A 12579-nucleotide genomic window follows, 5' to 3' on the forward strand; every position below is an offset into this window, starting at 1 on the left:
TCCCGCCTAGCGCCCACAGCACTTAGCGCCCGAAGTGAACGGCACCTACGAAGCCCTGGTGTGCCACAAATCCTGCATTACCACTCACTGATGTTGACTTACATGTCTTTTGCAAGGACGGCACTCATGTAGACCCCCATCTAGCAGTATATACCCTGCCTATCATGCCATTGTGATTCAATCATCGATTTCTCCGCGTCCTCACTATCTGCAGAAGCGAGGTGTCGCTCGCCACCGCGGGTCGTGATGCGGACTGGAGTCTATCGGAGGTGGACGGGAGTGACTGCTCGCGAGTTCTTCTTGCTTGCTACCAAGAATGGAACGCTGCGTGCTCGCGATGACTCCCGGTTGGCCATGGCTCATGGGCGCTTGAGGACTCGCTCTATTTCTGAGCTTCTTTCTCACCGCTTCACTCATGTGATGAATGCATGTTACCGATGTTCTTTACGTTGGGCGCTTGCCAGCCGTTCATGGAGCGGGACGATTCGGACGATGCCACCGCCTCCTTGCAGGTTACTCGTCATAACAAACCTCTCGAAGGCGACGATTTGGCCGATGAACAACGTAAGCACCCTCTATGCCTCTTGGCGGCGTCTTGACCTCCCCAAGTGCAGACGCCGGCCTTCATAGACTCATCTTCTTCGATGCTTTCCCAACCGGCGAAACACATCAGCTAACTATCTTTGGCGCCACTGTGATCAAGTGCGCTTGTGCATCGATACGGCATACGTACGGCGCTGCAGAAAAGTCCACTCGGTGCAAAGGGACACAAGGAACGCGCCGGCATACAGGGTGAGCGCGCAGGTCGCATGCCTCCACACTCAATGGAGTCGGGAACGCCCGTTCCGTCACCTTCTACTTCCTAAACGTACCGGCCAAGGGCGAGGGTAATCTCGGAGGGTGAGCCGCATTGTCCTCTACCGGTAGTCCTATATTCGCTGCTGACGTTATCAGCTATAGTCCCCCAGATTTCGCAGACTTCGGGACTATATAAGGTCGTCGTCCCCTGTCTCCTTCGACAGCTCCTCAGCCATGCGTTCTGCTATGCTCTCGTTCTGCTACTGCGCTCTTCTCCTTGCCAGGCTGACCTCGTCTGCTCCAGCGGCAAGCGGCAGTGGCTCCGAAGCTGCGTCGTCTACGGCGGTGACTACTGCGACCGCATCGTCCGCCGCTGTGACGACCTCGTCGACGACGAGCCTGCAGACGCTCCCGAGCAGCTTTCCGCCGGAGACGGCGACGGTCGCGCCCGTTTCGTCGGACCCTAACGAAGTCATCACCGGCGACGAGCCCATTCGTGGCCATCTTGGAGGTGAGCCCCTTGCATTCCTCTTCTTTTCTTGAATACGAAGCTCACCTCTTTTCCCAGCCGACATTCAAGGGCCTGTCGTAAGTCAACTGACACACAAATGCTTTAGTAGCTAATGCCCATCTAGAATGAGGAGATCGACCTCCAGAACCCCGACCTACTTGGTAAGTAATCTGTCAATCAGTCTTTTGGACCAAATTAGCTGATTTTCCACTCGCATATAGCTCCTCCAAGCACGGACCACGGCAGCTTGTAGGTCCTATATTCCTTCTTGAGGCTGATACTTGATCTCGCCTCGATCAGTGACAACGCAAAGTGGCCGTTCTCGCTGTCGCACAACCGCCTCCAGACTGGCGGCTGGGCTCGTCAGCAGAATAGTACGTTCAGAGCGCATCCCGTCTGTGACCATATCGCTGATGAGTTCTGTCTGTAGTTGGTGACATGCCCCTCGCGACCGGTAACTTTCTCTGCTTCTCGCTGATTCAGACCCCACTAATAAGGCCTCAGAAATGGCGGGTGTCAACATGAGGCTACTTCCTGGTGCCGTCAGGTGCGTGTTGTTGATATGCAGACTCTATCGCCATACTCATGCGCCTTATGATAGGGAGCTTCACTGGTCAGTGCATACAACGCTTGAATTCATGATCCAACTGACAGCGTGCTTTCGATAGGCATAAGACCGCTGAATGGGTACGGTTGGTCTTATGACCTGCATGAATTCATGGCTGATTTTTCTATGCAGGCATATGTCCTCAAGGGCACGACGCAGGTTTCTTCCGTCGATCAGGACGGTCGCAACTACCTTGCGAGCGTCAAGGCGGGTGACCTGTGGTATTTCCCGCGTAAGCTCGGACAGGTTCTCTCGGACATCTTTGCGCCAGGCTGATATAAGTCCGTAGCTGGTATCCCGCACAGCCTGCAGGCTACGTGAGTTGCGGTCACTCTGGATTTTGTACCATGTCAACTGAGACCAAATTCGCAGCGGCGACGACCCCGACGGCTCCGAGTTCCTTCTCATCTTCGACGATGGGGATTTCTCCGAAGACAGCACCTTCTTGCTGACTGACTGGTATGCGGCCTGCGTCAAACCTTCTGGCGGCCCTCACTCATGATACATTTAGGCTCGCGCACACGCCTATGGAGGTCATCCAGCGCAACTTCCAGGCACTCGGCAAGGATGACTTCTTCTCCCTGCCCTCTCAGGAGGTATCGTGAACTCAATCCAGCTGTCTATCAGTATCGCTAAGTGCTCGCCCCAGCTCTACATCTTCCCCGCCGGCTACGTCCCCAAGGACAGCGACACCGCTCCCGAGAGCCCGCAAGGAACGGTCCCCCTGCCCTTCAGCTTCGCGCTCTCGGAGATGGAGCCCACGAAGCTGAACGGTGGCTCGGTCAAGATCGTCGACTCGACGGTGCGTTCTTCGCCTCCAAGCAACTACCATCATTATGTTTCTACTTGTGCTACATCAACTAAGCCCCGCCCGATGTAGGTCTTCAACATCTCCAAGACGATCGCCGTCGCCGAGGTCACCGTTCAGCCGGGCGCGATCCGCGAGATGCACTGGCACCCGACGCAGGACGAGTGGACGTTCTTCCTCGAGGGCGAGGCGCGCGTGACGATCTTCGCCGCGCAGTCCAATGCGCGCACGTTCAACTACCAGCCCGGCGACATCGCGTACGTGCCCACCGCTATGGGCCACTACGTCGAGAACATCGGCAACACGACGCTGAAGTACCTTGGTGAGTGGTTGAACCTTTGTTTAAGTCGCTAGCACCTCGTCGGTAGCACCTTGCTCTCGGCTGTTGAGCTGCCCCCTTGCCTGCCGCGTCTCACTCGCTAACACACACCCTCCAGAGATCTTCAAGACCGACAAGTTCGCGGACGTCAGCCTGAGCCAGTGGCTGGCGCTCACGCCGCCCGAGCTCGTGAAGGCCCACTTAGGCATTAGCGACGAGACCGTCGGCCGCTTCAGCAAGACGAAGCCGGTCGTTGTCGCGGATTAGATTAGGAGATGGGTGTTGGATGTGATAGGAGAACGTCGGAATAGCGACAAGACATTTTTTTCGACGACGCATATATACGAGCTCTTACGAATGGACAATATCTTGTTGCACGATATCGAGCGTAATCCCTGGAGTCTGTTTGTGGCCTGGACGCAACGGGGATCGCAGGTAGGCGAGCAGTGATTAGTTATATTGAGCATCTACCGAGCGCCGTAATGGGCCGTTGCGACGCAAAAAGGCACGCATAGTCCTCCAAACGGGCCCCAATCGAGTCGCTCAGGTGCTGACAGTTTAAGCACATCGGCCTCAGCGCACCCGACACGCGAAGGACCTCAACGATGTCTTGCAGTCGGTGCAGATTCATGATCGTCTCTGCAGGTGTCACGCCGACGCCAGGCATCACCGAAGTCATGCTTTTGACGCTAAGCGCTAGGGTCCCGAGTGATACGCGGGATTGCATGGATTTGTACATTCTGCACTTTGATTGTGAGCTTCGTCGCGTGTCGGTGGAATATGACAGACGAACGACGCGAAAGTGACGCTCTCGCCACAATGACCCCATGGCGTGCCGAAGAGCTCTTCACTCGGAAAGGCGTAGCAGACGCCCGCTTTCGCATGCGCCCTCTGCACCGGCGTCGCGTTGTCGAAAACGGGGGGCCAGACGCGTCCCAAAGTACGAACGCGCGCCGCTCTAACATCCTCTCGGCCGTCGCCCTTGCCGGGTACAACGCTGGAGGCGAGACTGAAGCGTCCCAAGGTAGATGCGACCCGGGGGCAGTTATGCGCACGCTTGGGCTCAATCTCCCAAAGCAGTTGGACGACAGTAGGAGGATTGATGTTCAGCGAGCGAGCGGAGGTGCGACAGAGCTGGGCGTAGATGCCAAGGAGCTGAATCAAGTGGGCTAAGTCATGAGGTTGGAGTCCTTGGTACGCGAGCAAATATCCTGCGTTCGCATTAGAGAGAATTCAGGCGTATGGTCGGGGACCACGCACCAAGACCTGAGAAGTAGTCCGTGATGTGCAGCTCTTCATTGTCGTGATATTGGCTACGGACTGTGCGTACTGCTCCTCCCACCTCAGACGCATAGTGTGTTCTCTTTGCGCTGTTAATTGGTCAGACAGACGTCCCAGACCTGATGGTGGGCGTACTTACAGGCAAGGGAGAAGTACCCTTTCGTACACACGCAGTAAGCTCCTCCTGTGTGCTTGAGGTGCAGTGTAGCACAGGTTATATAGATTCCTGGATATCTTCGGCATCGTCAGACGCGTCAAGGGACTCCAATTACGCATGACATACCGCGCTCGTCGAGGATGCTTGTGCAGCTTGCCAAAGACGCCTGAGCGACGCTGCGCCCATAGATCTCGTTCCCCCTCCTGATTGCCCAGTATATCATAGCAGACCCGGCCCTGGTATGAACTCAACAGAAGATGGGAACGAGGAAGCTCATGACGGTAAGACCCAAGCCGGACGCGCCGACAGACGCGATCGCGAATTGCAGGTCGGCAGGCCCGGACCGAAGAGCATGTCCGCGGACCCTCGGCGGAATGAGGCGAACTGTGACGGAGGTGTGACTTCTACTCGAATACGCTTGCAGCTTTTCTTTCCTCCGTCTACACCGAAGATAATGAGTGGTACGTGAGGAAGGAACACTGCAAAATTGACCACAATTCAGGTACAGCAAACAATCACTCGACTACAACAAGCAGACCCAGCACACCGTCCAGTTCGGTACTTCAAGAGCTTCCCAGCCGACCAAATCCCAAGCCAGCCCAAGTCCAAAGAATCCGCCTCCGATCTCAGTGAGACCATGCTCTTTCTCGACCTCAAAGCAGCGTCGTACTGTCCCTGATCACCTTCTCCTTTGCACTCGCCAGGACTTTGCTGCGATTCTCCAGCACCTTGTTGTGCTGGTCTACCTTTTGGTCGAACGACGCGAACAAGGCGAGCTTTGCGCTAGTGGTTCGTCAGTGAAGGATCTGCTCTTGCAGCGTATGAAGGATGCGAGAAGCCTTGGGACGTACGCCATATGCTTCTGAGCCTGTGAAAACGCTGGCGTAAGGACCATTACAGAGCGTTGAGGGAAACAGCAGCACTTACCACCTCGAGTAAGCGTTCATACTTCTTCGTCAGTTCTGCGAGGGGAGATATTCAGCATACGTACATAGGTCTGGCGCTTGCACCGGAGGTTACTCGGCGCTCGAACAACGAATGAATGACATACCCGCTGCCCCCGCCTTCCACTCGTCCACCGTACAGTCCGACCAGCGCTTGACCAGCTTCTCATACGTCGCCATATTCGCCTCCACATACGCATTCGTCTCGGGCCCAAGCAAGCGGTCAATGCCGATGGGCTGAGCCGGCGGTGGCACGGGCGCTTGCTGAGCGTAGGCAGCTTGTTGCGGCTGCTGAGCGTACGCGGCCTGTGGCTGCTGTGCGTACGGGCCTTGCGAGCGCCGGGCGCGGCTGCGCGAGCGGTGGGGCACCGCTGGGCTGCAGTGCGCAGGGCCGTCTTGATACTCGGAGTGGTGCGAGCGGGGGCTGGACAGGTTGTCGAGAGGGCGGTCGTATTCCTACGAAGGGGTTTGCCTGTATAGATGCGGCGACGAAAGGGGAAGTACCTCGGGCATATCGTAGCCATCCATGCTCATCTGGTTTCCTTTGTAGCGCTTTGGGTTCGTAGGGTACTCAGTCTGAGCGGGAATATCGTCCGCATCCATACGGTTGCGCTTGCTACGAACTGGACCACGTCGCAGGAGGCTCTGATCGCCCATCGGAGGGGAAACCATCGCTGAGCCGCCGGAGCGCCTGCGCTCGTACTCCTCGACACGACTCGAGAAGAAAGGATCCTCTTCCATAGGCTGACCGTTGTTGTAGCCAGAGAACCGCTGTAGGGGAGTCATAGAGCTGGGTATATGCGCGTCTTCCGGCGAGAGGTCGTGAGCAGCGGATGCAGGAAGACCAGGGTGCTTGAAGACATTGGCATTCGCGTTGGATTGAAGGATAGGACCCGGGGTGTTCGGGGGAGCCGCGCGCGGAGAGGAGACTGCAAGGTTGAGCGCGTTTGACTGATGAGCGGAATCACGACTAGCCAGGCGGTGGTTCGTCAGGGTCTTGTGCTGCTGAGCTGAGGGGTCCGCCGTGGCAGGTCGAGCTTGGGCCTGTTCCACAGGACGAGAGGCAGAGTGGGAGGTCGGCTTGTTGCCAGAGTTGGGCGTGTTCGGGCGCTTCTTCGGCTTGAGGCTAGCGACATTGAGAGGCATGGGAGCGGAGGTACCGTTACCGAGAGACGCGCGAGGGTTCTTGTTCTTCTGGTTCGTCGGAGCAGGAGGATCTGAGTGCAGAGGGTTCGAGGGATCTGGTTGGAATTGCTGGTTAGCGTTGGCCGTCGCGTCCCCGGCGGGACCAGCAGCGGCGGGACGAGTCGGGTTGAAGGGCGTTCGAGCACTCATAGTGGTCTATAGCTTTTTGATATAAGCCTCCGGAGAGCAAGCAGGCAACGAGATAATGAGGGGAAGAAGGAAGAGCTGGCGAACGACCGAGGCAGTATTATAGGTCGCGTCGCGTCACGGTCAGGTGATACGGAGATGAAACGCGTCATTGTCACACCTTAGCTCAGGATGCTCATCGCGGACCTTTAGTCGCTCTCTGGACCTGATTTTCTCCGGATATCTGGCTCACTCACTTTACCTCTGACTTGCTGGCGATGTCTCTTGCTATCGCCAACGCTCAGATAGCCCCGACCTGGAACGTCTTTCCGCCCCTGCCTTTCCCAGACTGGAGGATCGCGGCATTACATCACTTTTGCGCTAGCCGAACTTCCAGCAGCCTTCGCTCGCAAGGCTGATGTCTAAGGCAGCTTTTCTTATCCTACGACCATGGCAAGCCTCGCCAAAAGCCTGGTCGCGCCTCGATTCCTTGCCAACACCCTGCGAACCGCAGCGATCAGACGACGAACCCTCTCATGCAGCAACCGAAGATTCTCTGAACCTGCCCAGGAGGACCGTCTCCCTCATCCAGCGGCCCTGGACTCAAAGCCTGGAGGCGAGCCTGTGGGCGAGCCCTCGGGCCCGTACAGCCGCGCAGATAGCGAGACCAAAGAGTATGCAACAACCGACAAAGAAGAACCATACAACGTTCCCAAGAAGGAGATGCGTTACGGGGGAATACCGCAGCTGAAAGAGTCAAGGGATAAGGGCCCAGATCAGAGCGACGCTGGCGAGGGCCCCGACGGGAGCGAGTCTGGAGGGCGGATGCCCGAAGGTCGCAAGCCGCACAATGCAGCCTAGGTGCGTGTGAGTTGCGCTCGGTTCTTTGCACAGGCAGAAGGCTCATGTCTTCCCAGGCGCGCCTAAAGCTAGGCTCAACCCCCCTGCGAGATTGCGCGGAAGAAGCGCAGGAGCGGCTGCGCGAATCATGTAAAGATGCCTTCCAATCTGTACACTAGACACGCATGATTCATTCGGTGGTCATGATGTCCTGGTGCGTGACGGTGGTTCGGTTTGCCAGCGTGCCCCGTGGTCGAGCCCTCGACCGTCACCGTATAAATACCTCTGAATGGTGCGTTTATCGCTCCCCATCGCATTCCCTCTCAGACAATCATGGCGTCCATCCTTTCCTCTTCGCGCGGCGCTTGCTTCCGCTCGTCTGGCTCTCTTCCCGCTATGCGCTCGATGCCCGGGAGGCCCATCTCGTCGACCAACGCCCACTACCAGAAGGCGGGGACGGAGCGCAGGCTCCCGCCCTCCCTGCCGGACTCTATCCGTCCGGGACCCGCCCACCACGCCGGCGTGGAGAAGAAGAGCTCCCCCGTTGGCGAGGCGTCGAGGTATTCGACGCAGGCGACACAATCCGCCAGCAAGCCCGCGAGCGCAGCTGACGCCGGTAAGGCCGGTACCGTGACCGCTGGCTCGGCTGTGCCGAAGAGAGGCTGAGGCAAAATGGTGACCAACGTCTGAAAGGTATACAAATCGACTGGTCATTGTCGCGTCGTGCTCACCAGTGCCTTCACAGTGGTCTGTGATCAAGCGGCCCAGCGACATATGCTCGCCGCCAAATTTCTCGTTCTCAGTCGAAGTGTTTTGTGGATCCTATGTACAGCTTTGGTCTGTGTTCTTCATCGGTTTTGTTGTGTTGGGTCGTGGTGGGCGTAGGGGCTGCAGCATACGCCTGCCTTTGCTACATCTGTTGTTTGCCGTCGGGACAGTACACGGCGGGTCCAATTCCTGTACGCACATAGTTTGTACATGCACACATGCAATTGTATGGCGCTGTCATAGCGTTTTGCTACAAAGTCCCTACAGTCTGAATTTGAGGCGCGCGCCGGAGGGCGACGCGCTTTACCATCACGTGACGTGAAGTCATGGCAGGCGCGCGTCTCGATTTTTGGGCGCTTTTCTCCTGGCCTTTGACCTGCTCTTGCTCACGACCATCATGTCTGATCTCCCGACGCTCCTCCGCGCGTCCCTCGACCCATCGACGCGCAAACAGGCTGAAGCGAACCTCACCGAAGTCAGCAAACAGCAAGGCTTCCTCGTCGCGCTCCTCCGCCTCGTCCTCGAGCCCTCGCAAGATCGCGCCGTGCGGCTGGCGGGGAGCGTGTACCTGAAGAACGTGGTCAAGCTGCGGTGGGAAGAGGTGCGTAATGGGAGTGCTTGATCGCGGATCTGGGAATGACGAGGTGCTGTGCAGGATGTAAATGCGCTGCCCGAGGCGGACAAGGCCGCGCTGCGATCTGAGCTCGTGCCGGCTATGATCGCGCTTTCGAGCCCCTCGGACAAGTCCATCCGTGCGCAGGTCGCGGAGGCGGTGTCCCTGGTCGCGGAACTGGACTTCCCCGAGCGGTGGACAAACCTGATGGACGTGAGTGCTTAAGCGCCCTTTGTATACAGTCTTTGATAACGCGCGGTACAGCAACTGGTCTCCTCCCTATCCGCGACCGACTACAATGTCAATGTCGCCGTCCTCGAGACCGCGCACTCCATCTTCCAGCCCTGGCGCTCGCAAGTGCGCTCAGACGAGCTATTTACGACTATCAACTTCGTCTACGAGAAGTTCATGAACCCGTGGATGGCGATGTTCAAGCAGACCGCGACGCTGCTTCTCTCCAACCCCAGCCCGAACCCCGCACTTACGACTCCGGCCTCGAATTTGAAGCTGGTGGCACACACCATGCTGCTCTTGCTCGAGATTTTCTACGACTTCACGTGCCATGACCTCCCGCCTGCTATCGAGGATGCTCACGCTGAGTTCTTCACTCCTGGGACGGGATACCTTCATGCCTTCATGGCATGGTCACCTGCCGAGTTGGCCACTGACGTGAGTATACTGGCTTGCATCCCCTAGGAACTTTGCCTGACTGAACGCTATTAGCAGCCAGACGACACCGTCCCATCTCTGCCGTCTCAGATCAAGGCAGCCGTGCTAGAAATTGCCGAGGTACGCCTTACCCTGCTATCCTGACACATATCATGCCGATATAACCTTTCTGGCCTTTAGTTGTACATCAAGCTCTTCCCCGACGCACTCACCCAATCCCCTGCCGTCGCAGCCTTCGTACAAGAAGTATGGACCCTCATCGGCTCTAACAGCCTCCCCTCGATCGGCGACGATCCACTCGTTGCCCAATCCCTCCGCTTCATCTCCGTCGCCATCCGCTCTGGCCTCTACAGGGACCTTTTCGCAGCGAAAGAGACCATCGCGCAGCTCGTGCAAGGGGTCGTCGTTCCGAATGTTGCGCTCCGGGAGCACGAGGTCGAGCAGTTCGAGGACGATCCCATGGAGTATATCCGTCAGGATCTTGCTCTTGCCTCTACGGATGTGTCCACTAGAAGACAGGCGGCCGGTGATGTTATCCAGGCGCTTGTGAGCAGTGGGTATGATGCGGACGCGACGGAAATTGTGGGGCAGTGGATACAGAAGGGGCTGGCAGACTATGCAAGCAACAAGGAGAACTGGGGTGCGAAGGATGGTGCTGTGTACCTGTTCACTGCTGTTGCTACGAAGGGCTCGACGACGCAGGTAAGCCACACAAAGGCTCGCTGTTAAGAGCTCAGCTAAGGCGCCTACGCAGCACGGTGTCACGTCCACCAACGCACTCGTCAACGTCATCGAGTTCTTCTCAAACAACGTCTTCGCTGACTTGCAAGCCGCGGTAGGCGACGTGCACCCCATCTTGCAAGTCGACGCCATCAAGTTCCTCTACACCTTCCGCAACCAAGTGCGTTCACCCTTCATCTGCCTGCACGATATCACGGCAACTGACCCTCCCCACAGCTCACAAAACCGCAACTGCTCTCTGTGCTACCCCTCCTCGTCCACCACCTCGGCTCCGACAACTATGTCACCTACACCTACGCCGCGATCACCATCGACAGAATCCTGTTCATCAAGCAGGGCAACCAGCTTTTGTTTGCGCAGGCGGACATCCACGACCACGCACCGGGGATGATCGACGCTGTGCTGAAGAAGATCGAGGCTGGGGGCACCCCGGAGAAGGTCGCGGAGAACCAGCACTTGATGCGCTGTATGTAGCGACCACTTACAGTTACCTTCTTGCATATCAAACTGACCATATCTTTCGTAGGCATTATGCGTATCATCCTCACGGCGCGCCAGTCGCTCATCCCGCACTACGAGGGTATTCTTACGCGCCTAGTTAACATCCTCGGCGTCATCGCCAAGAACCCAAGCAACCCTCACTTCGACCAGTACACCTTCGAGTCTCTAGCGGGCTTGATGAGGTGCGTTCGTCTGCATCTTCCACAAAGACATGCTCACCGATTGCATGTAGGTTCGTCGTAGCCAGTAATCCCGCCTCTATCTCGACCTTCGAGGGCACGCTGTTCGGCCCCTTCACCTATATCATCCAGAACGAGGTAGAGCGTAAGTCTCTGGATTCCGTTCACAAACCGTCCGCTGACATGTACTTCGTAAGAATACGTCCCCTACGTCTTCCAACTGCTCGCCCAGATGCTCGAGGCGCACCCTTCGAGCGTCCCCGATGCCTATCGCTCGCTCCTGCCCCTCCTCTTCACGCCGGCAACGTGGCAGCAGAAGGGCAGCATCCCTGGTCTCGTCAAATTGCTGAGGGCGTTCCTGGCAAGAGACGCGAAGGGCATGTTCGCAGCGGGCCAGATTGCGAACGTGTTGGCGGTCGTGCAACAGCGCTTGATACCGAGTAGGCTCAATGACGCATACGGTTTCCAACTGCTGGAGGGTGTTGTGAGATATGTGCCACCGTGAGTTTATCGTCCCGGCCAGAACTATTTCACAGCGGCTGACTGTTTGTTAGTGCCGACTTGCAACAGTACATCAAGCCTGTGGTCCTCACCTTGTTGCAGCGCATGCAGAGCAGCAAGACGGACACGTATGCTCAGCGCTTCGCGTTCTTCTTCCTGTACTCCATGTCCCTCAACTCGGAGGGGTTAACACCGGACTTCCTGATTTCGGCCGTGGAGAGCATTCAGCCTCAGTGAGTAAATAGGCTTGAACTACCTTGGTACATAACTGACCGCATCCAATCCCCAGATTGTGGTCGAACTTGTTGACGAACTTCATCATCACCCAAACACCCAAGATGCCGCCAAGGGACCGCAAGGTCGCCGCCGTGGGCATGTGCCGCATGTTGACCGAAAGCCAGATCATGCTGCAGCCGCCCGCAGTGCAGCAATGGTGCGTCCGCCTAACCTGCTGCTCACATTTCATCTACTAATCCTTCTGCCAGGCCTCTTGCCTTCGACGCGCTCGTCAAGCTCTTCAGCGAGCCGCAGCACCTGCAAAAATCCAAGACCGACGATGACCCGGACGCCGGCATCACCGAGATCGACTACGAGGAGCAGACCGCGGGCTACCAGGCCGCGTACTCGAAGCTCGCCGCGTCGGAGACGCATGAGCCGGACCCGGTCGGCTACGTGAACGACGTGCAGACGTTCGTGGGCACGCAGCTGGCGAAGTTGTCGCAGGCGGCGGGGCAGGCGAAGGTGCGCGAGATGCTGATGGCAACGGGCGCGCCGAGTCAGGCGTTCGTACAGAAGCTGGCGGCTGCTGGATTCGCGGTTTGAGTGGAGGATGGTGGCTAAAAAGAGATTGTTTGTCGTACTTACTACTGCTACATGACTGCTTCTGTTAGGATAGGATATTTGCGTAGGTAGCTAATCCACAATGTATGCCGCATGCGCCACCGATTTTTCCTCGTCGCCTGAATTGAAGTTCAACATGCATGGCGTGACATGAACTTGAACATGAACTTCGCACGCCAAGAAAGTGATAA

General features: G+C 57.2%; 5 protein-coding genes across 5 annotated transcripts; 4 read left to right on the top strand and 1 right to left on the bottom strand.

Moving 5' to 3' along the window:
* The first annotated feature begins 741 nt into the window (after window positions 1–741).
* On the top strand, window positions 742–3610 carry SCHCODRAFT_02626947 (oxalate oxidase). The gene is made up of 17 exons (XM_050345384.1): window positions 742–900; window positions 961–1309; window positions 1367–1386; window positions 1434–1470; window positions 1531–1558; window positions 1610–1683; window positions 1740–1763; window positions 1814–1856; window positions 1911–1922; window positions 1978–1996; window positions 2049–2148; window positions 2206–2233; window positions 2289–2375; window positions 2428–2512; window positions 2566–2718; window positions 2797–3046; window positions 3162–3610. Exons 2-17 carry the CDS (start codon window positions 1033–1035, stop codon window positions 3308–3310), a joined length of 1386 nt encoding a protein of 461 aa, XP_050200181.1. The 5' UTR covers window positions 742–900; window positions 961–1032; the 3' UTR covers window positions 3311–3610.
* A 776-nt stretch (window positions 3611–4386) lies between these two features.
* SCHCODRAFT_02502508 (uncharacterized protein) lies at window positions 4387–6760 on the bottom strand (the record flags this gene model as incomplete). The annotated part of the gene is made up of 9 exons (XM_003031610.2): window positions 4387–4413; window positions 4464–4515; window positions 4608–4717; window positions 5029–5133; window positions 5165–5264; window positions 5333–5349; window positions 5409–5443; window positions 5533–5881; window positions 5930–6760. 9 exons carry the CDS (start codon window positions 6758–6760, stop codon window positions 4387–4389), a joined length of 1626 nt encoding a protein of 541 aa, XP_003031656.1.
* Window positions 6761–6974: 214 nt separating this feature from the next.
* On the top strand, window positions 6975–7756 carry SCHCODRAFT_02299613 (uncharacterized protein). Its single transcript, XM_003032042.2, has 2 exons — window positions 6975–7603; window positions 7654–7756. Exon 1 carries the CDS (start codon window positions 7187–7189, stop codon window positions 7595–7597), a length of 411 nt encoding a protein of 136 aa, XP_003032088.1. The 5' UTR covers window positions 6975–7186; the 3' UTR covers window positions 7598–7603; window positions 7654–7756.
* A 133-nt stretch (window positions 7757–7889) lies between these two features.
* On the top strand, window positions 7890–8601 carry SCHCODRAFT_01213227 (uncharacterized protein). The gene is made up of 2 exons (XM_003032041.3): window positions 7890–8269; window positions 8322–8601. Exon 1 carries the CDS (start codon window positions 7910–7912, stop codon window positions 8240–8242), a length of 333 nt encoding a protein of 110 aa, XP_003032087.1. The 5' UTR covers window positions 7890–7909; the 3' UTR covers window positions 8243–8269; window positions 8322–8601.
* Window positions 8602–8713: 112 nt separating this feature from the next.
* SCHCODRAFT_02626959 (Cse1-domain-containing protein) lies at window positions 8714–12505 on the top strand. Its single transcript, XM_003032040.2, has 13 exons — window positions 8714–8945; window positions 9000–9170; window positions 9222–9626; window positions 9681–9746; window positions 9807–10328; window positions 10381–10527; window positions 10584–10833; window positions 10894–11050; window positions 11101–11192; window positions 11245–11548; window positions 11602–11781; window positions 11838–11981; window positions 12034–12505. The coding sequence occupies exons 1-13, from the start codon at window positions 8742–8744 to the stop codon at window positions 12368–12370; spliced, it is 2979 nt and encodes a 992-aa protein (XP_003032086.1). The 5' UTR covers window positions 8714–8741; the 3' UTR covers window positions 12371–12505.
* Window positions 12506–12579: the final 74 nt, after the last annotated feature.

Source organism: Schizophyllum commune (genome assembly GCF_000143185.2).
Source record: "Schizophyllum commune H4-8 unplaced genomic scaffold SCHCOscaffold_6, whole genome shotgun sequence".
Lineage (NCBI taxonomy): Eukaryota > Fungi > Basidiomycota > Agaricomycetes > Agaricales > Schizophyllaceae > Schizophyllum > Schizophyllum commune.